The sequence below is a fragment of the Lithobates pipiens genome, unplaced genomic scaffold (genome assembly GCF_037356315.1).
Source record: "Lithobates pipiens isolate NorthernLeopardFrog02 unplaced genomic scaffold, aLitPip1_a1.2 Scaffold_13, whole genome shotgun sequence".
NCBI lineage: Eukaryota > Metazoa > Chordata > Amphibia > Anura > Ranidae > Lithobates > Lithobates pipiens.
In genome coordinates, this window is record NW_027507718.1 from 412723554 (window position 1) to 412748839 (window position 25286).

The following is a 25286-nucleotide window of genomic DNA, read 5'->3' on the forward strand; positions in this document are numbered from 1 at the left end:
TAAAAAGGAGAATTTTCAGGATGGGAACACAAAAATCTGACAGGTTCTAACCCCTAAACTATTAAATTGTTTTGCACAGGAATGGGACTTTTGAGGCGCAATATACATCCAAAAACACCATTTATTTGATATCAATAATCATAAAATAGATTTCCCATATTAATAGAATATCCAAATGTAACACAAAATGTTAAAACATCAATGTGATAAAGTAAAACATTGTATCAGAAATGATTGATTTCCTGTGGCCCGATGCAATTCATGAATTTGATCCACTTCTTCAGGAGCCATCAAAAACGTTTATTCACATAATAATCAAAATAAAACCAATCAAAAATGTATTATCCCGGTGATTCCCATCCCCACCATTACTGGGATGATGGGTTTTGATCCATTTTTATGTTTTTTGTTGAGATTATTATGCGAATAAGTGCTTTTAGCGGCTCCTGAAAAAGTGGATCAAGTCCATGAAACACGTCGACCACAAAGAATCAATCATTTCTGATACAATGTTTTTCTTTATCACATTGAGGTTTTAACATTTGTACTACATTTAGATGTTCTATGATATTTTGTAGATTAATGTAGGAAATCCATTTTATGATTATTAATATCAAATAAATTGTGTTTTTAGATATAAGTTGTGCATCAAAAGTCCCACTCCAGTGCATTTTTCTTTTGTTTGATAGTAGAGAGGGATGTGACACTTGTCTTTTTAACCACTTCAGTACTTAACCATATTGGCTGGAAATGGACTTCAATACAGCTAAACTGGAATCTGATTCATTACTAGTATAGCAATGACTGGTTTTGAATGATCTTACTGAAAAAAAAAAAAATAAATCACATTAATAATAATGTGCACAACGGACCTAACACACATCTTAACCCCTTTCTTTAGAGCCTTCAGGGATTTTATAGGCTCTGTCAACTGTTACATACTGTATATATATTTTTTCCGCTCTCAATATGTACCAACTTAGACATTCGATATGGGAGCTGCCACTGCTAACTTGTTTTTCTAGGTGAAACACAGAGGAAGGAATCATAAGGATATCTGCACCTACTGCACCTATCAAATTCAGATACAAATCAGCAACACATCAGATCCAATATTAATTCAGTTGACCATTATTTATGATGTATTCTGATGTCATATATTGGTTGCCATTATCTTAATGAATAATCAAATTGTATTAGAAAACGTAAAAGGGTGCAGAGCTTACCATCAGATGTTGGGGATAGGAGATCCATTATAACAGAATCTGCTCCTTTAGTGTACACCACAACCTTATTTGCCAGTGGATGGCGAACTACAATAGACATCCTTTTTCTGACAGAATCAAATGGTAGAATGTGCAGCAGCTGAAATGTCAGGGACCCAATAGTGCCCAGTTCTACAGTGACTTGCTCAGGTGTCCGGGACATAAGAATGCATTTATAAGCTCTGGCAGCATGTACTAGTGCAGCTTCATCAGGAGACTCGGCCTCATAGTCCACTTCACATGTGCCAGGCTTATCTTGGTCATCAACAGGATCTGTAAGGTCAGATTTCTCCAGGCCTTCCGACAAGGTCTCCCCGGTAGAGTCTAAGCTGGCATCCAAGGTTTTGTCCCCCTGAACAGGAGAAGTCAATTTCATTTTGCTAAAAAAGGGCAGTTTATACACAAAGTTATTGGAGGATTCTGAAGAAGAATCTTTTGCACCCAGAAGTGAGGTTGCGGTTATCTTGCGGACAGAGAACCTCTGAAACATCTGCTTGATTTCCTCCAGGGATTTCATTGGGCTTCGTAATAGTGATGTCATTCTTCCCTGTTTGCAAATCATAAAGGCAACAAAAATTACACGCTAATGTAACTGCAACAGATTCTGATAGAAGGTAAGACAGTTAAAGAGCACTTGTCACTTACAGAAGGAGGATTCCAGGTATGGATATTTTATACATAGTTACATTGGTCAAGCTTGGACCAATGCCACTATGTATATACACCATACCTGACCGATGCCCCCGGAAGCTGAAAATCACTGAGGTAGACACTACTACTCCAGTGATCTCCACTTGCTTCCAGGCCTTGTGCTGAGTGGCTGGTCTTCTGCATTTTGAACCCAAGAGGTCGCCCACTCAGCAGAGGTGTCATTCAGAGAATTCTTTGTATCTTCTAAGCGAATGCAAAGCATACCGTGATTGGACGAGGTGGAGAAGTGGGGCAATGATGTCAGTATATATTAAATATCCATACCTTGCAGTCACCTTTAAATAAGCACATAAAAGTCAAGGCTATAGTATATACTCATAATACTAATGAGTCACATGACATTGGGGAGGGAAAATGACTAATTGGGCCCAATGTGGACAATTTTCACTTAGGGGTGTACTCACTTTTGTTGCCAGCAGTTTAGACATTAATGGCTGTGTGTTGAGTTATTTTGAGGGGACAGCAAATTTGCACTGTTATACAAGCTGTACACTCACTACTTTACATTGTAGCAAAGTGTCATTTCTTCAGTGTGGAGTGGTGTATTCAATTTTCTGAGATCCTGTATAATACTGATGGCAGATGGCTTCCTTTTATAAATAGCACTGAAACAATGTATGCACATTTTGACATTAGCTTCTTCCCTAGCTTGTGCCCAGCGTTGTTTCACTCAGTTTACAAGAATACAGTACTCTACCTTTGTATGTGCCCCTGCTTGGGAGATATCCCATCACTGCCTTATCTGCCATCACTGGGACAGGAGGACAACATAAAACCTAATTTGGGCACCTAATAGAGTGTGAAGGTATTAATCATCGCACACACTAGTAGTTTTTCTTCATTCAACCCAGCAGAGCTGAACAAAAAAAAAAACCTGACAGCTCAGGAGGAGCTGCTGTACTAACTATTCAACATTAGTACAGGGATCTCCCCTGTTCTAATGTGTTCTGACAGGGGGGACTGACATCATTATGCCACCATGTATTCATTATCAGGAACAAATAGTACCTTCTGCCGGGGCTGATTGGGCAATGACACCACCACAGTGTTGCAGATGGCTAAAGCAAAAAAGAAGTCCAGGATGTACGAGGCCTCTAGCGTCATCTCTTCACAATGACTGGAGAGCTGCAGAGCCGGAGGGCTGATCTGGTAAAACTTTCCCTCTAGTCCAGGATCTGGAAACACATCCTTCTCCTGGTAACCAAATACAAACAAGCCGCTTACTACCTTGTAATGGATTTTCTGACAAAATCTCAACATTGGAACAGCGTCAATATAAGAATGTTACTCTTCCCTGGACAACAATTTAACAAATACATTAAAATGAATTATACATATGATTAAAGAAGATGTGTGGATAAAATCGGTTAACACTCTCCTATTAAGGGAAAAGTTTGTATATCAACACAGGAATTGTCCTAACAAATTTTCTAAAATATGGAACAAATGGCTAGAAACTCCAGGCCTGGTACCAACACAATTAATTGTGGATAGATATTTATTCCTTATGCAGCTAGCATCAAAATGATACTAAAGTCTTGTGCGTCTCCCTGTGTCCATTCAGACAGGCCCCACCCCCTTTCTCTCCTGATTGACAGCAGCGGGAGCCAATGGCGCTGCGACTGTGTCTCAGCCAATCAGGAGGGGTGCCGGGGACAGCCGAGGAAGTCATGCACATCGCTAGATGAATCATCTGCCCTTACTCAAGATGGCCACGGGCAGAAATTCTAAGGGGGGGTTTTTTAAGTGATTTCTCAGAAAAATAAAGCATGGAGACATGGATGAATGGGTGAATTTGCTTTGAATATTAAAAAAGAATTAAATTGTGTTTTTGCTTTGTGGTGCTCAGATACAGTGTAGTTCTGCTAGGAGTAACAAATGCTGTCTCTCTACCGGTCTTAACTAAATAGGCAATATCTGATTAGCCTTCTCCATCAATTGGTAGGACCCTGGTCCTATATCTGTGTAATAATTCAGCTTTGATGAGAAGCATTCCCACCCCTTATAATTACTTATAATTAATAAGTATATTGCAGGAATGTATTGGTGATCAATTAATATCTCAATGGATAGGTGCTGATACAGCAGCTCTATAATCAGGTGGTTGCTTAAATACCAAACTTTGACTTGCATAATGTGTTCCAAAGTGAGGATGCAAATATTTAAAAACAGTTGTATTTGTCTCTCCTCACCCTCTGTATGAATGCAAAAGTATTGTAACATTTTTTTTTATTGTTGAGTGAGGGAAGGGAGGAAGAGTTGAGTTTGTCATTTATTGTGCTAAGAAAACTTTATTGCAATAAAGATGATAAAAATGTAAAAATGTACAGATTTACAAAAAGCATCACAAGGCTATACAACTATATTGCTAAGTACAAACCATAGGGCTGCTGAATGCAAAATGTCTTGGTTGCGGCAGAGAACCAGTCCCATCACCTTCTCCTCTCAGTTCTAAACCACTTGCAGACAACTTGTTTAGGGACTTGTTGCTTGGCATGCTCCTCACTGATTTGGGGCTTTGACTCTTGCACTTGAGAGCTGCACTTCTGGAGGAGAATGGATCCACAGATTCTTCACAGTGCAGATCAGGCTCTTCATAGGACTTCAGTCGCTTGGCTTTAAAAGCAAAGGCAACACTATAAACTTAAAGAGTATGTAGCCCCAGAATTTCATATTCTTGATATGTGCCCTGCTGTACCATGTATTTGTATGAAAAAAGCATCCTGTTCTCTTTGTATTGCTTCCTTAATGTGAAATCCGTGGGGTTCCTGTCAGTCCCTCTGCTTTATTATTAAAAACTGACCACACTAAGCAGGCTAACACACCGTGGTCAGTTCTCTAGCTATGCTGGGAACTCCGCCTGCTCTCTTCCAATGATCAGACTTGTCCTGACAACTCAACCACCCCGCACAACCATTCACTGGGAAGATCAGTGTGCTGTTGCTTTACTTCCCCAAGCTCCTATGCAACAGAGAATTTGTGATCATAAAGAAAAAATGTAATTATATATATAAAATGTATTTATATTCTATACACCCACACATAGGTGTATTGTCTTTCATTTCTAATTTAAATTGAGTTTTGAATTAAAATTATTTTTTTTTCCCAAGATGATCATCTACAATATCTTTAATGACTTCAAAACACAAAAGCATTGTAAAAACACATAAAACATGAAGACAAAAAGAGCAGAGCATAGTGACCTTTGTGCATAATAAAATCATAAACCCTTTAACAATAAAAAGCCTACAATAGCATGCAGGAATGTAGCTTGGACATTATTTTCCCCACAGGCTTCTGTGTGGCTGAAGTAGTGATGGGTACAGTAGATACCCAGAATGCCACTTGCCAAACTGGAAAGACATAAAAGCTTTAAAATGGTGCTTCACATCTGTGTGACATGTGTTGATATATATATATATATATATATATATATATATATATATATAAAAATTTCAGTGTGCAGTGACAACAGCGCATTAAAACACTTCCCACCTAAGGTACGTCCTCGGGTTTCAGTGGTTATACCGGGATAATGTCAGGACCTACATGCATCCTCCCTGTGTCATGCTTTTCAGTTGAACATTCTCTTTCAGGCAGAAATGATCTGAGGGGCTAATTAGCCACTCAATCACTTCTGTGAGTAGTGTAAAGGGGGCCCCCCCTCCCGCCTCTCCAGGGCTCTCTGGTCCCATCACAGAAGCTGGGAACCATATGGCTGGCGGCGATGGCTGCCCTGTATGGAGAAAGAGGAACTGACATCGTTCCCCTCTCTCTGTAACCCTGAAAACCGGGTATGATGAGTAGTTAGTCACTTCCGGTTCCGCACCTTTGTTTACCTGGCCACCAGCAGCCAGGAAAGCAACCGATCGGACCGATCTCTGTCTGATCAGCTGCATGGGGGGCCAGAGGAGAGATTTTTCTCCATAAAGTGGACCCATCATGGCCCATGCAGTCACAAGGGATGCTGTTAATTCCTTGCAATGGCAATAAAGTTAGTACAAAAAATAAAAGCGCCCCTGACTCACTGTGTTTACATGCAAATGCGAACACATACGTTACTCCCACATGCATAAGTAAATGTGATCACACCACACGTGAGGTATTGTTGTGAATGTGAGAGCAAGAGCAATCACTTTAGCACCAGACATGTGCAAATCTAAACTGGTAAAAGGCGTTTAAAGTGTCGGCTATGGAGAATTTTAAGCACTGTAGTTTGCCGCCATTCCACGGGCAGACGCAATTTTAAACCCTGACACATCAGGTAGCTATTTACTTGGCATATCATCTTTTACATTATACAAAAAAATTGGGCCAACGTTAATATTTTGTTTTCGTTTAAATTCATGAAAAAGTGTTTTTTTTCCAAAAAAACAAATAGTTTGAAAAACTGCTGTGCAAATACTGTCACATACAAAGTTGCAACATCCACCATTTTTTTTCTATAGGGTCTCTGCTAAAATAAAAATGTATATATATATATATATATATATATATATATATATATATATATATATATATATATATATATATATATATATATATATATATAATATGTTTGGGGTATGCAAGTAATTTTCTAATAAAAAAAAATAAAAAAAAAGGAGTCAATTTTTACATGTAGGAGCGAAGGGACAGAAATTGCCTGGGTACGAAGTGGTTAAAAATGCACTAAAAATATATCTCACGTGTTACAGCATTTTTTGCTTGTCTAAAAAAAAAAAAAAAAAAATAGTTCAGAACAGCCCTATAAAAATTAAGCCTAAATTTTACATGATGAGCAATGGGTGACTTTTCATACAGAGCCAGAAGCACCGCTGCCATCTGACACATTTGGGTGTGTCGAATAACGTGTCTCTTCATTTAGTGCTACTAAATCCCTACAAGACACCATATTATATTGCTTCAATTTTCACAATGAGCACTAAGGTATAGGTATAGTCAATAAAGATGTACCATTGGCTTCATGGGAATATTCCACACCCGCAATGCTGCATCTACGGAATACCATCTTGTTCTCTGTAAGAGTGCCAGTTTTGTCTGAGAAAATGTACTGCACTTGGCCCAGGTCCTCCGAAATGTTCAGCGCCCTGCACTCAATCAAAGAATCAGACTTTTCACAGTAGAAATCTTGGTCGTTCTGAATGAAATACATTTGCCCCAGTTTAACAATCTCAATGGAAACGTAGAGGGAGATTGGAATCAACACCTAAACATAAGCAAAATAGTTTAACAATAAAAAAAAAAAAACACATCAAACACATCAAACTGAAGTACTAATAAAACCCTAATGTTTTGGCCACATGGTAAAAACAACAAATGTGTACAAACAGATACAAAACACAAAATCTAAACTCCCTGCATCAAATCACTAACAGTCATTCCCCCATTAGAATCTGTGAATGGTTTATGAAGATTGAGTGTGGGTTGTGGCCAAGTGCAATTGGATTTCAGCTGTCTAGCAGGGCTGAAATCTGAAATTGGTTGCTGTGAACACCACTTTCATTTGTACTGTACAAAAAATAAATAAATAAAAAAACACGAAAAAAATAAATGAAATCTTTAAATTGCAAAAGACAATCTCATTTTGGAGTGACCATGTTTTAGGTCTTGTTCACACTGAGCTTATATAAGGGTACCCCCATGGAGGGCTTTGTTTACCAGCGTTGGTGTTCTGTGCATCCATGTGCGGGTAAACATGGCACTCCATGAGGGTACACTTATGTATGCCCTGTATGAACAAAGGCCTTAGGGCTATGTGTTATCTGATACAAGCAACTGTGCCCGATGCCAAAAATCTAAGTGCCAGAGCCCCATGCACCAGGGCTAAATGCCCAATGTGCATGGAGCCCAAAAAGTGCCAATTTCATGCCATGAAATAAAAAATAAGACTATCACACATATTACAAGAAGACCGTGAACCAATTAGAGCCTTTAAGCATTAGGAGCACCTGAATTGGGACAATTGTGGATGATTAGGGAGCAGTAGTAAAAGTCATTTCAAAAAGCACTATATTATTGTGTGGTTGTAAACAGCCCCTGGGCAGAAGCAGGTTACCAGAAGGCCAACATTTTGGCTTGAATACAACTCATAATGGCAGTCATTATCTGATACTCCCAGCATTACAGGAGGTAGGTATTTAGCATATCTGGCCCTGAAAATGTTTCACTGTGTACAAGGAAGACATTGGGGTTTATTTACTAAAGGCAAATCCACATTGCACTTTAAGTGCACTTGGAAGTAAAGTCACTGTAGATCTGAGGGGGACATGCAAGGAAAAAAAACAAAAAAACAAAAAAAAAAACAGCATTTTTGCTTGTACATGATTGGATGATAAAATCAACAGAGCTTCCCCTCATTTCAGAGCTCCTCCTCAGATCTACAGTGACTACACTTCCAAAATGCACTTGCAGGGCACTCGTAGTGTAAAGTGGATTTGCCTTTAGTAAATCAACCCCATTGTTTCAGCTCCATAAATTGTATATGCAGCTGAAAAACCTATACTGTATATTCACTATCATAAAAATGTACCTGTAGGAGGATTATCATTGTCCAAAACATGTAAAAGGCAGCCAATGCTGGAGGGGTGTGCTCGCCGCTCGGTTCGGGAACGCTGAAAATTGGAGGTTCATGAAAACGCATCAGCCAGAGCCCATGCCCTTTAATTTGGAAATAAAGAGTGTCAAATAAGAATGTTTGAGAAAAATGATAACATGCACCTGAACTATAAATTCTACCTGCCCAATATAAATAACATTATGACCTCAACAGTATGTCCTAAGCCTCTTGTACACACGGTCGGACATTCCGACAACCAAATCCGTCGGATTTTGTCCGACGGATTTTGTCCGAAACTGTTGCATACACACAGTCGGACAAAGTTGTCAGAAAATACGATCGTACTTAATGTGATGACGTTAATTCGTTAGGACGGGACTACGTTCAGGCTAGTAGCCAATAGCTTTGGTCTAGGAATTTGATCTGAGCATGCGTGGCACTTTGTCCGATCGGAATTCTCTACACATGATCGGACAAAGTCCGATCGGATCATGTTGTCGGAAAATTTTACAGCCCAGCTGGAAAACTTGGTCCGTCGGATACTCTGACGGAAACAGTCCGATGGAGCCCACACACCGCCGGATTATCCGACAACACGGTCCTATCGGACATTGTCCATCGGAATGTCCGGCCGTGTGTACAAGGGCTAAGACTATGGTAGATGAGTGAACTGGTGAGGAAGAAAAGAAGGAGTAAAATATATTTCAATACAGTATTTAATGCTGAACTCCAGGCAAACACCTGAAATATGGTGGTGTAACCTTCGCCAACCCCAGCCTGCTGACTGAAAAGGGAAAGAGTAGCACCAGCATTATTAGGCCATGTCTCTGTTTACTCTGCTCTCCCCCCTCCTTTCAGCATGTTTCTGCTTGATTAGTGTTAAAAAAAGGGTTCAAATAGGAACAGATATCAGATAAGACCCCAAACTATTTGCAAATGTATGTGATAATTTGCATTTCAACAGTATAACCCATTTTAAACAAAATGTACCAGGGGTGCAATGCAGTCTACCTATAGTTAGTATCTTTTTTGTTTATTACTAAACTACAGAAACAGAACTAACATCAGCCAGTTCTGTTTGGCCACGCTTGTGATCCAGGTACCTCTGCCATAAAGTATAGCTAAGCTGGTGACATCCATTTTCTTTCCTCTGCAGCTAATCAATACAGAGACCCTCACAGGTTGTGATTGGACAATAAAGGAGCAGCGAAATAGTGAACATACCCGTGTTATGGTTATATGTACTACACTATCTGTGGAATATTAATATTAAATCCCCCAATAAATAAAATCCCTAATAAAGGAGCAGCACATATGAAAAAACAGAGGAGGTAATCCTCCCTGTTCTCCCTTCCTGTAAATGTCTTCAGATAGAAAACTGAAAGCAATGTACAATGCCGTGAAACCAGTCCCCCGTTAGTGACTTCTTATTGAATACATAACTGAATTAAATGCTGATTTTACCATATCTGCCTGGAGTTCAACTTTAAATATTAATTAACATTCTTTCAATGGGACAGACTAGACTAGCTGGGCTCTTTTTCGCTTTGTCCGTTCCACTAAGCAAACAAACTGGATAATAATGGTAACACTTTGCTCTGACTATGTGTGATAAATAGGAAAGGGAAGGGGGTCACTATTAACACATTTTTCTGCGATTAAAAACATGTTAAACCTTGTAGAGTATAGAAAGACATTCCTTATTTTATCAGCTCATCTCTGTGGCAGTTGAGGTAATCACAATCAGGTTTTATAGGAAAGGAAATGAGAACAGACACGCCTTGCATTTCTACCTGATTACAATATGGAATGTGCTTATTACAAAAATATACGTTTAACTGTATTCCTCATAAACCACAAAGGATATGAATCCATTTTTGTCGCCCTTGCAAATGCAAATGTTACCTTGTAAAAATAACAGTGATATTGTGACTGCTACAAATAGCCTGTGCAGAGAGCAGAGCTGTGGGGCAGGTTGCCTGCAGAAAGCTACAAAAGGGGCAGAGACAAGACCAGTCACCTTGCACAAGATGAGAGCGCAGCAGTGAGAGGTCTGTATTACAGAAAGCTCCTGCACAGAGGTAAAGTCTCACACTGGATTACTGCACAGATCTGGAAGAAATACACTCACACCAAGATTTATTTAAGAATACACTTTCCGCTTGTGTTTAAACAATGAAGTCCCCGACGGCTTGCTAGTGTAGTGTTAGTGTAGCGCCAGTCTTATGGGGCAGACTGGGCTGTGAGGCAAATGAGTCTAGCGCCCCCATAAAATCGGCCACACTGCTTCCGGTATGGGGGCAGCCAGCATTCCACCACTGTGGGGGGTGGCGCCGCTTCAAATTTTGACTCTCATCATGCTGGACCACAAACCTTCCTCATTGTGCTATTTTTTTCTGCTGCACCATTGGCATGGTTATACCTTAGTCCTCTCCATAAAATTATCAGAAATGTGTGCTTAAATTGGAACTATAGGCAATGCTTTTTTTTTTTGGAAAGAGTAAGGGATTGTTATAGCCCCTGTCAAGGGGTTTTTTTTTTAATCATCCCTGTCCCATAGCAGAGATAGCCCTTCAGTTCCTGGCCCATAGCCAAACAGGAAGTAAAATATATGCAAATTAAGGGAATCCATTGCCCCCCAGGCCCTCAGAACTAGTGTCCCCACTCGAAAATTTCAGGGCAGGTCTTAAACAGTAAGGGGTTTGGCCTTGACAGGAAGGGGTGGGTCATGTTTAAATTAGGGGGTACACAAGTTTAGTCAGGCCTAGGGCAGCACAAAACCTAAATACACTACTGGCTTATCCTGAAGTTCAGCTATAAATTGATGTTAAAATCATTTCTGAAGATTTCATAATTCTGTTCTATCGGTTTAAACTCACCAATTGCTCCAACCAGGCACATTGTCAATAAAAGGAGAACACACCACATTATATCCGAGTTAAGCCGTCTCTCCAGTCTACTGCGCTTGTATCTTGGTCCGCTGTTATTTAGCATTGTTTTAGTCTCATGTCCTTATACAAAACAACAAAAAATTGCTTACTTTCATGCACCTTACTCAAGTCAAAACTCGTCCAAGGTTTGCAAATTTCACAGAGAACCCAAAAATACCAATACTCATACACTCTCCCTTTACTGTATATACCTCAGTTCAAAATTATTCAACAGTGTCGCTTAGCTCGGCTTCTCCGGAGTAGGGATGAGCTTGGGTTCAGTTTAAATCCAGATGTTAGCAGTTATTGATGGGCCAATGAGCTGTGGGCAGGCGATTCCCTGCACTGCAGCTGCATTCATACAAGGGGATAGGTATGCTCATGACATCATTGACCTATTATGGCCAATGACATTGATCTCATATGGCCATATGCCCAAATTAAGTGAATGCTGTGACAAGCATCCCACCTCTTTTTGTATGTCAGCTGTGGGGCAGGGGAAGTTTACTGAACCAGCAACTTCTAGATTCAGACAAAAATCAACCCCAAGCTCATCACTAATTCTGATCAACCATTGCAACCATTTTTGGTCAACCAATATTACACGGCACAGAAAAAAAAAAAAAAAAAAAAAAAAAAAAAAAACACCCCACACACAAAAATATTTATCTGCATATTCCCTCCAAAGCTTTCAATTTTGTCAACACGTGTAATCTGTTGAGCAGAAGTCATTGGGGTTAATTTATTAAGACCGGAGGGTAAAAATCTGGTTCAGTTCTGCATAGAAATCAATCAGCTTCCAGGATTTTTTTGGTCAAAGCTTAATTGAACAAGCTGAAATTAGAAGGCGATTGGCTACCATGCAGAACAGCATCAGATTTTGCACTTTCCACTTTTAGTAAACGTAAAATTCAGCACGTAACCATGTAGACAGTGTACTATACACAAGTACAGAGTGGGTATGCTGGAAGGAAGGATACAAGACATGATGTTAATCTGTATAGGCCATTCACTATGAACGCTGGCTTTTATTTTCCCAGCAATATACCCTACATGGAATGCCAGCTGCTACCCATGGACCCTAAAAGAAACATGCCCACATGCCACACATAAAATTGTCAAAACAAGAAAATGTGTAAGGGTGCTAACCTGCATATACCACAATACCAATGACAGCTTCTGTATTCCTCACAACGCATCCTCTCAGTAACACATTTTCTTTATTCAGTCCAATTTTTTCCTTGTCTGGATATGACCTTTCACTATCAGGGGAAAAAACAAAACAAAAAAAAAATAATAAAAAAACAAAAACAAACAACACACACACACACACAACATAATTTAAAGTACATTTACTATTTTTGAAGGGTATGCAAACCTAAACAATGAACCTTTCATTCCTTTTGGTCTGTTTATTATACCATCAATCGTTTATCATATATGCTGATAAGTAAAAAAATAAAATAAAATCCTGCCTGAAGTCTTGTGAGACAAAAAAAATAGCCAACAAAACCACCACATGAAGGCCTAATATGTTGCAATATAATACATTTTTGTTTTTAAAGCTAGATATGCTTTAAAAGGATAAGTTCACCTTTTCGTACCAGGTTACATTACGCCCATATTCAGGGTATACCATGCTAGGAGCTTAGCCATCAAAATGGAGGAACTGGAGCTGCTATTACACAAGGAGGACTTATACCTTGTACACACGGTTGGACATTCGGACAACAAAATCCGTCAGATTTTTTCCGACGGATTTTGGCCGAAACTTGTGTTGCATACACACGGTCGGACAAAGTTGTCGGAAAATGCGATTGTTCGGAACTTGGGGACATTCATTGTGTACAACGGGACTACGCAGAGGCTAGTAGCCAGTAGCTTTGGTCTAATTATTTAATCTGAACATGCGTGGCACTTTGTCTGTCGGAATGCTCTACAAACGATCGGAAAAAGTCTGATCGGATTTTTTTGTCAGAAAATTTTAAATCAAGCTCTAAAAATATTTCTGCCGGAATTTCCAACAGAAAAAGTCTGATAGAGCCCACGCACGATCTGATTTTCTGACAATATAATCCGATCGGACCTTTTCCGTCTGAACTTCCGACCGCGTGTACAGGGCATTAGACTTTGTGCGAATAACTGAAACTTGAGTTTGACAGCTCACATGATTGGCTGGCAAATATACAGGGATGTTCCTTGTATCAGAAAGACAGGAGAGGTAGAAGAGGGGGAGGGGTGTGTCTATATCTAAAAAATTATGCAAGGGTGCTAGACAGGAATGACATTGTGTGAATGTGACATCTTGCGAGATAATAGTTATATAGTTGGTAAGGTTGAAGACACCAGTACATCCAGTTAAACCTGTGTGGGTATGTGTCTGTGTGTCATTACCATTTGCCTTATCCATGTATATTACAGTTGCTAAGATGCCCATCTAAAAGTTTTTTTTTTTAATTATTGACACTTCCTGCTGACACCACCATTTCTGGCAGGGAGTTCTGTGTTCTTACTGCTCTTACAGTAAAGAACCCCCTAGGCCGTTTAAGGTTGAACCACCTCCAATTTCATTAAGTGGCCGCATTTCTCTGTAAGCTCCCTGAAACTGAATCGCTTTTTCCTTATGCTAGAGTCACTGTTGAGGTATTTGTATATCACCCTCATATCTTCTCTCAAGGGAGAAGATTTTAATACTTTCATGCTTGTAGTCCTCCTCCTGAGGTCCTCCAGACCCCTTATTAGCTTTGTTGACTTTCTCTGGAATCTTCGGCACATCCTTCCTGAGGATTGAGGACCAGAACTGGATGGCAAACTCCAGATGTGGCCAAACTAGAGTTTTGTAAAGTGGTAGAATTATAGTTTTATCTCTGAAGAAAATTCAATTTTTTATGCAAGCAAATATTCTGTTAGCTTTGCTTGCTGCAGCTTGGCATTGCATATCATTGCTGAGCCTGTGATCTATTAGGACTCCATTGTGGATTCCTCCACACAGAGGTTGTCCCCCCTAGCAAGGAACTTCTGTATATATGTTTTTAGCCTCAAAGTGCATGACATTTTCAGCATTAAACCTTTTTTGCCATGTAGTTGCGTACCATTTTATTGAGATCTGAAATCTTGATGTGAAGTTGTTGCTAAGCTATGTATCATCAGCAAACATTGAGATTGAGCTATTTATGCCAATCTCTATATCATTTATGAATAAATTAAACAGAATTGGTCCCAGGACAGAGCCTTGGGGAACCCCACAGACCAGTTTGAGTACAGGTTATTCATCATCACCTTTTGTACGCACCCCTGTAATCCATTTTCTATCCAGAGACATTTCCTATGGTCTATGCCAACAGCCCATAATTTATAAATTACACATTTATGGGGAACTGTATAGCTGAGAATATGCCACAAAGAAAATTAAAATATTAAAGATGGAAAAACAACAGTTAAAAAATATAATTAAAAAGGTAACAACTTTTTGGAAAGAGACCATGCATGAATAATTGTGCTTTTAAATCAACGCACTTCTTGGACACTTGTAGCCAAGTGTATTTATGGCTATGAAAACACACTCTGATGCAGATGTCATAGAAATGTCTTGATATAAACAAACACTTTTACCATTAATAGTCCATCTCCACTAGGCCTTTTATTAAAGCGGAGCTCCACCAAAAAGGGGAAGCTCCACTTGTCACCCCTCCTTTTGGGAGGAAGGTGGGGGGGGGGCGGATACCTGATTTTGACAGCCGGAAGTTCAACCCCTCTTTCTTCCGCCGCAGCCAACCCATTTATACAGAGCGCAGCGCGCTTCACTGACGATTTCCCTCAGTGAAGATGGTGGCGGCAATACCAGATAGCCGATTGAAAAATCTGCGGGAGTAGACACTGCTGGTTTCCTGGACAAGCAAGTGTCCTAATATTAAAAGTATTTTTTCTGAAGAAGCATGGAGCTCCTCTAACTTTTATTTCACGGCTACATAAACTGCTGAACAATGGAGATAAGCCCCAATAGTCATAGACCCTTATCTCGGTTTCATAAATGGACATCTAAATACACTATAGATTATTTATGCAGCATACAAATTAAAGTGGTTCTAAAGGCTGAAGGTATTCTATCCAATGAAGTTAAAAAAAATAAAAATAATCTGTGTGCAGTCCCCCCCCCCCCTCCACGCCATCTAATACTTACCTGAGCCCGATTTTGATCCAGCGATGTGCGTGAGCGGCTGCTCTCCTGACTCTCTACCTCTTCATTGGCTCAGATACTGCAGTGAGGTACATTGGCTGCTGTCAATCACAGCCAATCAGGTTCTGGGCCCAGTTGTGTGTGTGTCTATAGATGCACAAAGGAAGGCTCGAGAGCAAGAACGCACAGGTGCCCCACAGCAAGCGACTTGCTATGGGGGCATTAAGCAGGGGGGAAGAGCCCGAAGCACCAGCGGGGGACCCATGAAGAGGAGGCTCGGGGCTGTTTTATGGAAAACCACTGCACAAAGCAGGCAAGAATGACATGTTTGTTATTTTTGTCACCTTTAGCATCACTTTAAATATGGCTTTTTTTTTTTACACAGTAAATAATCTATACAGTACCAGTACTTACAGGAATCCCTTTAATCTGCCAATGTCACTATTGGGCATTTCACACTGTATTCTGCTTGAAAACGTTTCAGGCTCAAACTCAAAATCCTTAAAAACAAAAAAAAATAAAGAATGTTCGGTTATTTTTTTCAATTTAAAAATAGCATTTTTTTTTCTTACTGTACATTTGGTTTATGTAAACATAAAGGGCATGCGATTCTGATCAATTATACCTACAACCAAAACATATTTCTTTTAGCTTTAGGTGGATGGTAAAGACAAATTCCTGTCCGACTTGAAATGTAGCCCTAAAATGCCCACAGGAAATGTCATACGGCCCAGGGGATGTGGTTTTTCATGCAGGTATAGCTGTAGTGCAACAAAGAAGCCTGTGCTGAGAACCCAATTCACCTGTATGAGAGGCATTCTTAAAAATACCCACCCTGTAAGCCTTTTGTAGCCTTAGAATGCAGAAAACCTGATAGTGTTCCTTTAGAAAACTCAAGGAATGACCTAAATCACAGTCACTATCCAATTCAAATAAACATTGGAATATTTTATCGGCCTGGTGACACATCAAGCCAAGAAGAAAAAAAAGCAAGTTATAGGGACTCTCTGGAGTTATTATCGCATGAGATTATATATATATATTTTTTTTTTTTTCCCTCACTGAAGTTATTAAAATTACCAAATGTAGATGTAAAGATATATGGAGACAATCTCCCTATAATTCCATGCACAGAAGTGTAATCACACTGACAGAGGAAAAGCATTGCAGGCCAGTCAGGCTCTGCTGTAAAAAAAAAAAAAAAAAAAAATGCTGTCAATTTAACACCCGAAGCTGCGCTACAGGAGGAGAGATCAGAGTGAAGACCAACAGTATACTGCTGATCAGGGGCGTTGCTTGGGCGGGCATACATATTTATATACAGTAATATACGTGTGTGTGTGTGTGTGTGTGTGTGTGTGTGTGTGTGTGTGTGTGTGTGTGTGTGTGTGTGTGTGTGCGCGCGTGTGTGTGTGTATATATCTACCCAGAGAGCCCCCCCACTTACATCAAGGTCCCCAGAGAGCCTCCCCCTTGCATCAGGGTCTCCAGAGAGCCTCCCCCTTGCATCAGGGTCCCCAGAGAGCCCCCCACGTTCATGAGGGTCCCCAGAGAGCCCCCCACGTTCATGAGGGTCCCCAGAGAGCCTCCCCTCCCCTGGGGACCCCTGCAGAGACTCAGGGCTATAGCCGCAAAAGCCACCCCTAGTGACGCCACTGCTGCGGATCCTTCTCTTCCTCATTTCAGGGTGGGGCAAGTGTTCATTTTGTAGCTGGTTGCCGCTGAAATTCAGTTTTATGGAAATTGAGTGATCTTTGACTTTTTGATTTTAACCAGTTTCCTTGAATTGCTCCAAAAGAATCAAGAATCAAACTGGTCTGCACTTGCTGTGTCCTTGTTGCAGATTACAGATTAGTTAGACTGCTCTATAGAAACCCTTTCACACTGAAGGCACTTTTCAGGCGTTTTAGCGTAAAAAAAATGTTAGCTCCTGAAAAGCGTCTCTCAAGCCTTCACACGCTGGGGGGGGTGGCTGCGCTTGCAGGACCGAAAAAAAAAAAGGTAGCAGCGTCTTTAGAGTGGTGTGTACACCGCCATGGAAATAAATGGGCAGCACTGGCGAAGCGCCTGCAAAGCGCCTGCAAAGCGCTTCCGCAGCGACACTTTGTGGGCGCCTGCTAGCGACCGAAAAACGCTGCTATAAACAAACGGTAAAGTGCTGCTAGCTAAGTAAGGTGCTTTACCGCTAACGCGCCCACGCTAGTGGTGAGGAAGGGGTCTTAGAACTCACTCATGACATCAAGCTCTTCTGGAACGCCCAGTAGATGGTACACCTAGACATACAGGGAAACTTATGGTCTTCTGGAGGACACCCCATGATTCCTTTCAACTTGGTAAAAAACAAGCAGTCATGGATCATGGTAAATGATCTGCAAGTCTACTAGACAAGCAAGCCATATTCAATAAAATTTGGGAACCTTGGCTCAAATACTTGTCTGGCTCCTTGTGAGTTGGTAGAGACCAGAGACGATTATATCACGAAGTGTACTTTTTTCCATCAACACTTTTTTTTTTTTTTATTATCCCTTGCCTTTCTTTTTCTCTTTTCTAACCCTTTCTACAGGGGCAGGGAGAGGGATGTTATAAGGCTTTTAGCAATGTGAGCAGCATAGTAGGGATGGACATAATTTCCCGCTCAATTACGGGATTATGGGTCGGGATTTCTAGAGCACATAGCTATTTAAATGAAGGGAAAAGAGAATATCAACCTCACGGTTAGGTAGTCATGATCCTCCCCCTTAAACCCCCCCTTCATGCAGCTTGGGGAGGAGTGATGGGGAAACCACAGGAACTTTAATCGTTCGTTACAGGAATGTTATTTTGTTGTGCACTTGATCCTTTTCCCTTTTTATTTTAACATTCTTTCTGATTCGGAGTAAGAAGCTGTTACAGATGTGCAGACCATAAGATGTTAAACTATTCTTCCTGTACTGCTTACCCACTTGCCGCCCGCCCTATAGCAAATAGACGGTGGCAAAGTGGTTGCATAATCCTGACCGGACGTCATATGACGTGATCAGGATTATGAGCCGCTGCGCACCCCCGGGGGCGCGCATCACGGCGATCGTTGTTGCGGGGTTTCAGTCTGACACCCGGCAACTACGATCTCGGTAAAGAGTCTCCGACGGAGACTCTTTACCATGTGATCAGCCGTGTCCAATCACGGCTGATCACAGTGTAAATAGGAAAAGCCGGTGATCGGCTTTTCCTCACTCGCGTCTGTCAGACGCGAGTAGAGGAGAGCCGATCGGCTGCTCCTCTGACAGGGGGGTCTGTGCTGATCGATTATCAGCACAGCCCCCCCGAGGATGCCCACACTGGACTACCAGGGACGCCACCAGACCACCAGGGATGCCAAGGACAAGGTATGCCACCCTAGACCACCAGGGATTCCAGTCAGTGCCACAATGGATGCCAATCAGTGCCCATAATGGATGCCAATCAGTGCCCACAATGGGCATCACTGATTGGCATGCATTATTGATTGGCATCCATTAGTACAATATATTATAGTACAATGCTGCCTATCAGTTGCCATCTGTGCCGCCTATCAGTGCCTACCCATGCCCACCTGTGCCGCCTACCCATGCCCACCTGTGCTCCCTACCCATGCCCACCTGTGCCGACTAACCCATGCCCACCTGTGCCGACTAACCCATGCCCACCTGTGCCAATCCGTGCCAATTTGTGCCACCTATCAGTGCCCATCCGTGTCGCCCATCAGTGCCACCCATCAGTGCCGCCTATCAGTGCCACATACCGGTGTCCATCAATGCCACCTCATCAGTGCCACTTCATTGGTGCCACCTCATCGGTGCCCATCAGTGCCGCCTTATCATTGCCCATCAGTGTAACCCCATCAGTGCCCATCAGTGAAGGAGACTTACTTATTTGCAAAGTTTTGAAACTGAAACAAAAAAAAACATTTTTTTTTTTCAAAATTTTCGGTATATTTTTTTATTTGTTTAGCAAAAAATAAAAACCGCAGAGGTGATCAAATACCACCAAAAGAAAGCTCTATTTGTGGGAAAAAAATGATAAAAGTGTCATTTGGGTACAGTGTAGCATGACCGCGCAATTGTCATTCAAAGTGCGACTGCACTGAAAGCTCAAAATTGGTCTGGGCAGGAAGGTGTTTAAGTGCCTGGTATTGAAGTGGTTACAGTACAATTATACAAATATATGTAACACTTAAAATTCAATTGTTTGTCTTGAAAATTCTCAATTAAAACCATTGAAACAGAGCCCACTGTACTATTTTCCTACTTTTTATATTTGTTATCACCCAATCACTGTTGGACAGTTAAATAGTTGCAATTTAATGTGTACCAACAATAATCAGTAATGGGTCAGCTACGGTGATACCGCTTTGACACCACTCACTTCAATCACTTAGAGTACAAGTCCTAATGAATACAAAATGAGAATGGAGTACAAGAAAAACAGCATCCAAGATGACATTCACACAGAGGTAGAGGCCCAAACAGCTTTTTCAGGAGCGAAGCAGGCAGCCCGTTTGACAGACCTGCATGAATAAGAGCACGGCACCAAATGCAGACCATGCAGGATGTTTATTAAAATTGGAGCAGCTGTGCATGGCAACCACTCACCCATCTTCAGCTTGTCCATTTAGCCCCTGTTCGCTGTTCGGGCCGATGTGAACAGGGGCTAATCTGATGCCAAATCTGAGCCTATTGTTGGCAATGGCATCATTCAAATTGGTGCGACGCTGACTTTGCTGCACCGATTCCCAAAAGTAGTTCCTGCAATCGCATGATTTCAAACCCGCCCTCAGTGCGATTAAGGGCTCAAAGTGATTGTAAACGATCACCTTGTAAAACACAAAGTGAATACATTCCCTCTGTTCCCAGATGCATAAGAGCTGGGGAGGAGAAGCAGCAGCAGCACACTAAGCTTTCCAGTGAATGGTTGTGAAGCAGGGGTGTGTCAGGACAAGTCTGATCATTGGAGAAGAGTACACAGAGTTCCCACCATAAACAGACCACAGTGTTCTCCTGCTTAGTGTGGTCAGTTTTTAATAGGAAAGCAGAGGGAATAGAACAGGAACACCAGGGATTTCACACAAAGGAAGCAATACAAAGAGAACATGAGATGTTCTCATACAATCATATGATACAGCAGGCACATACCAGGAATATGAAGTGTTGGGGTAACTAACACTTTAAGTTTTGAAAATGAAAGATGGATGCTCACTCGTTCATGCATAACTACTCCAAATTCTGTCTGCTCCAGGTTTTGTTAAATGACCATCATTGTTAGTTTGGGGCCAGGCACATGTCCCACATGCATGTCAGACTCGTATGTGCAGGTAAGTCTCCATTGACTAACACAGGCTGCCAGCACACCGCTTCAAAACACCCATGTGAATGATCCCCAAATTCAACTTTTTTTTCTCCATTAAAAACTATGCGAGAGAATTATACCAAGTATGGCTATATTATACAGTTACATTGTTCCAGCTTGGACCAATGTAACTATGTATGTACCAGAAACCCCAAAAAAAAAAAAAACTGCACTTGGTACTTCTAAACCAATAAAATGAAAAGTGAATTATGCATATAAGTGTCACCACTCAGCATGTTTCATGTAATCACATGCATGATGGAGGTGGAGTGCTGGTAGTGAATCCCTGCCGATGTGCCCTGTGGTTCTCAAACACCTTTGCAGTATCCAATTGAAACATGCTGTTTTAGACCACCTATAACTCAGAGTCTAAGTCAATTGGTAAGAGGCCGTATGCAGAGGTGGTGAAATTCACTGAAGGCATTGCTACTCACCACAAGTGGTGGAAAGACAGTTTGCATCTGTGGAGTGCTGTTGGAAGTCTCCTGAATTCAGCAGTCTTTTCTGTTTTGGACTTTATTTTATTTAGATCAGTAGTGGAACTCGTCAGATGTTCATGTATTTTTTGATGTTATGTTTATTGCCCTATTGAAATAGTGGTGTTACTTACTGGGTTATACTGTTTTAACCTGATACTGGTACAGTTAGTGGCGACCCATACAGTATATGCACAATTCACTTTTAAGAGACAGAGGAACATTTGTTTTTTATGTATATACCATACCTGGCCTATGCCCCTGAAAGCTGGAAATCACTTAAAGCGGCAGTAAACTCCACTATACCATTTAAATTTTAGGGCCCTCCAGGTGGGTTATGCCATAATGTGCTGGTATGCACAACATATTAGTACATTATGACAGACTTACTAGTCCAAAGGTGCCCTCCAGCACTGCGGTGGATCGACCCAGCTGGCCCCATCTCCTACCTGTCTTCCATCTGGGTTTTGTGCCTTTAATCGTCTGATTAGCCTGCTATCGTTATGAAAAATTGCTGCTCCTGAAGAAGCGTAATCCACACGCAACATGTCAAGCTTCTGAAAGAATGTATATACCCGGATCTAGATTTGGACACACAACTTACTGAACATTTACATCAGGCAATGATCCAAGAACCTATTCGGTTCATTGTCAGGAGTGTGGTTACATTAGTTATTATGATGTCATTCTCTATATGTGCAGGGTATATTAATTGTATTTTTATGTTACATATGAGTGTATTAACTGTACCTCAGTCTTTTTATATAGTGATTTTTTTTTTTTTTTAACAAAATAAGAAAATATGAGAAAAATGATTTTTCTAGATTTCTTACTTGGGTGCCTATAAAGTCCACTTTATGCGGTATTTCAATTTTCAACTAAACTATCTTCGGGACGATGGCACTCTATTACTTGCATAGTGTCACCCTATGTTAAAGTATTTTTTTTTGAGAAAAAATCTTTTTATAGTCTATATAAAGTACTTACCTAACAATAAGCACCTCTGAATATCTGAAAAATGCTGGACCAGATATGCAGAGCTCAGTAAGGTAAAACAATCATCATTATCATAAAAACGTAACAGACTAATGAGATAGACAAAACAATGCGTAGAAATTACCGTGACACATCCTTTCACCACCTGCCTCTGTTTCAAGTTTGTTTCTCCGTCAAGGCTTGATGTCTCTATATGACAAATCCCATCGGGATCTGAGGAGTGGAGCAGCACCATGTCAGCAGGGACAACCTCGTCACAATGGAGCTTGACAAAATTCCCCACCTTAACATCTTTCCAGTAGCACTCTACATATTTCTTCTCCTTCCTGAGAGAAAGAAAAATCCACAAATTAAATGAAATTTTAGGCCTGAGGGAACAAAGTAAAAAAAAACTGGCAAGCAAGGAAAGATCATTTGAACCCTAAACAGGAAGTGCCTGAACTAGGGCCCTCAAGGCAGGAATACCTTGTATCTGTAATGCTACAGATTTAACAAAAAAAATACAAATTTCTGAAATTAAATTACACTTTAAAAACATATATGAGATTTAAAGTGTAAGTAACCCCCCCTATCGTTTTCAGCCAAGGAAGCAGCCATCTTTGCCTCTGTTTAATCTACAACTGCCATGATGCTGCACATGTGATCAGTTAGACACCAGCCATTGGATGGTTTGGTTGAGAGCACAACCAATGGGAGTGCTACATTTCCATGAAACGGTTTTATGGATGGGTTTACTTCCGCTTTAACTCTGGACTATGAGCACCACATGCAACCAGAACTACCCTACAGCAGGACAGCTAAAGCATCCTGAAATTTGAAAGCAAGCACTGACATACTTTTATTCTTTCTAGCCTAAATATGTGAATTTATTCATTTTTAATATGAGAAAACCTTTAGCTGCTGTATTTGCATGCAGACTGCTCTATGAAGCGCTCACATGTGATGCTGAACGGCCTAAATAAAAGAACTGAAATCCAATAAAAGAAAGGGTGAGCCTTGGACAGTCAGGCTGGGAGGAAAGATGGCTAGATGAGCCAGCTCTAAAATGAGATGGGCTCTGACTAACTTGCTGCAGATTCTAATGCAAACTGTGAGAAGCTTGCAGTGTGCAGTGAAATCACAGTAAGCAATTACAGTACAGGAGAGAAGTCTGTACAATTCTGAAGGTAATGCTGGAGTTCAGCTGCAAGGCTGAACAAGAGTTTTGCCTTGCCTCTCTCGACCTTTTCAACACAGAGGAACCCTTGAAATTGTTCTCCGGTCTCGGGGAACCCCTGCTAAAAATTAGAAATCTACAACTCATGATACATTAGTGTGATGGTCAGAGGGAAGAATGGTCCTTAAACTTGTGGTCATCGGAAAGAATTACCTCCTTACATATAGTTCAAAAGATCAATGGTGTCAGTGGGAACTTATCCGAGAGGCAGAAATGGCCCAATGCTGAAGGAACCCCTAGCAACCTCTGGAGGAACCTTAGGGTTCCACGGAACCCTGGTTGAGAATCACTGGTTTAGCCACTCACAATAGGTATACTACAGTTCCCTTTGGCATAAAAGGGGCTTAGAACATGAAAAACTGCATTTGGCTACTGAAAAGGGGTCTTAGGAAAAAAGAAAAAAAAGCCAACAAGATCATATTTTTTCTCAGGTCATACAGAGGTGAGCTCCTACCCAGGGAGGTGTTTATGGGCTGTTGACTCGGCTTGTGTACCACTTCTATGCAATTTACTTAAACAGCTCAGCGGAATAAGAAATGTCTCAGCAGATACTCTGAGCAAACTGCTCAAATCAGCGTCTGGAAGAGGCAGCGAGAGTGACTAATCCGCCTTTGCAGGATAACCTGAATCCCCCACAAGAATAAACAGCAAGGCACCTTGGACAAACCCTTTCAGAATTCTATTCAAACAAGATAAGAAACACTTAACTTAAAAAAAAAAAAAAAAAAAAAAAAAAAAATCTATTGCAGCATGTATTCCTAAGGTGGCTGTAAAGGTTCCAATATAATAATAATAATAATAATAATAATACACACACACACACACAGTATCTCACAAAATTGAGTACACCCCTCACATTTTTGTAAATATTTTATTATTAACATATTTATTAATAATAATCTTTTAATAATTATCTTTTCATGTGACAACACTGAAGAAATGTCACTTTGCTAGAATGAAAAGTAGTGAGAGCCTGTCCACACTGAGGCAGCACGACTTGCAGCGCGACTGCCTCAGGCGAACGGCATCAGACTTCAGCGGCGACTTGCAAAATTACTTCTGTATAGAAGTCAATGCAAGTTGCCTGATGTCGCCCCAAAAGTAGTACAGGAACCTTTTTACAGAACAGTTCCATAGTACAGAATGGGATGCGACTTGTCAGGGGGCTAAGTCGCCTGATAAGTTGTCCCTGTGTGAACCAGCTCTGAGTCTCCAGCTTGTATAACAGTGTAAAATTTGTTGTCCCCTCAAAATAACTCAACACACAGCTACTAACATCTAAACTGCTGGCAAAAGTGAGAACACCCCTAAGTGAAAATATCCAAATTGGGCCCAATCAGCCACTGTTCCTCCCCGGTGTCATGTGATTCATTAGTATTACAAGGTCTCAGGTGTGAATGGGGAGCAGGTGTGTTAAATTTGGGGTTATCGCTCTCACTCTCTCATACTAGTCACTGGAAGTTCAACATGGCACCTCATGGCAAAGAACTCTGAGGATCTGAAAAAAAAAAAAAAAAAAAAAAGAATTGTTTCTCTACATAAAGATGGCCTAGGCCAGTGATGGCAAACCTCGGCACCCCAGATGTTTTGGA

General features: G+C 40.9%; 1 protein-coding gene across 2 annotated transcripts in view; it reads right to left on the reverse strand.

The window, feature by feature from the left end:
• ATP10D (ATPase phospholipid transporting 10D (putative)) overlaps positions 1 to 25286 on the reverse strand; it is a 148430-nt gene that overhangs the window by 49025 nt on the left and 74119 nt on the right. For both annotated transcript variants that reach the window (XM_077477534.1, XM_077477535.1), the window contains 9 exons: positions 22603 to 22804; positions 16057 to 16142; positions 12615 to 12727; positions 11415 to 11546; positions 8509 to 8636; positions 6933 to 7185; positions 4357 to 4592; positions 2985 to 3170; positions 1227 to 1812 (listed from right to left, as the gene is read on the reverse strand). In XM_077477534.1, the coding sequence (XP_077333660.1) occupies positions 1227 to 1812; positions 2985 to 3170; positions 4357 to 4592; positions 6933 to 7185; positions 8509 to 8636; positions 11415 to 11546; positions 12615 to 12727; positions 16057 to 16142; positions 22603 to 22804 (1922 nt within the window). The remainder of the gene's footprint in view (positions 1 to 1226; positions 1813 to 2984; positions 3171 to 4356; positions 4593 to 6932; positions 7186 to 8508; positions 8637 to 11414; positions 11547 to 12614; positions 12728 to 16056; positions 16143 to 22602; positions 22805 to 25286) is intronic.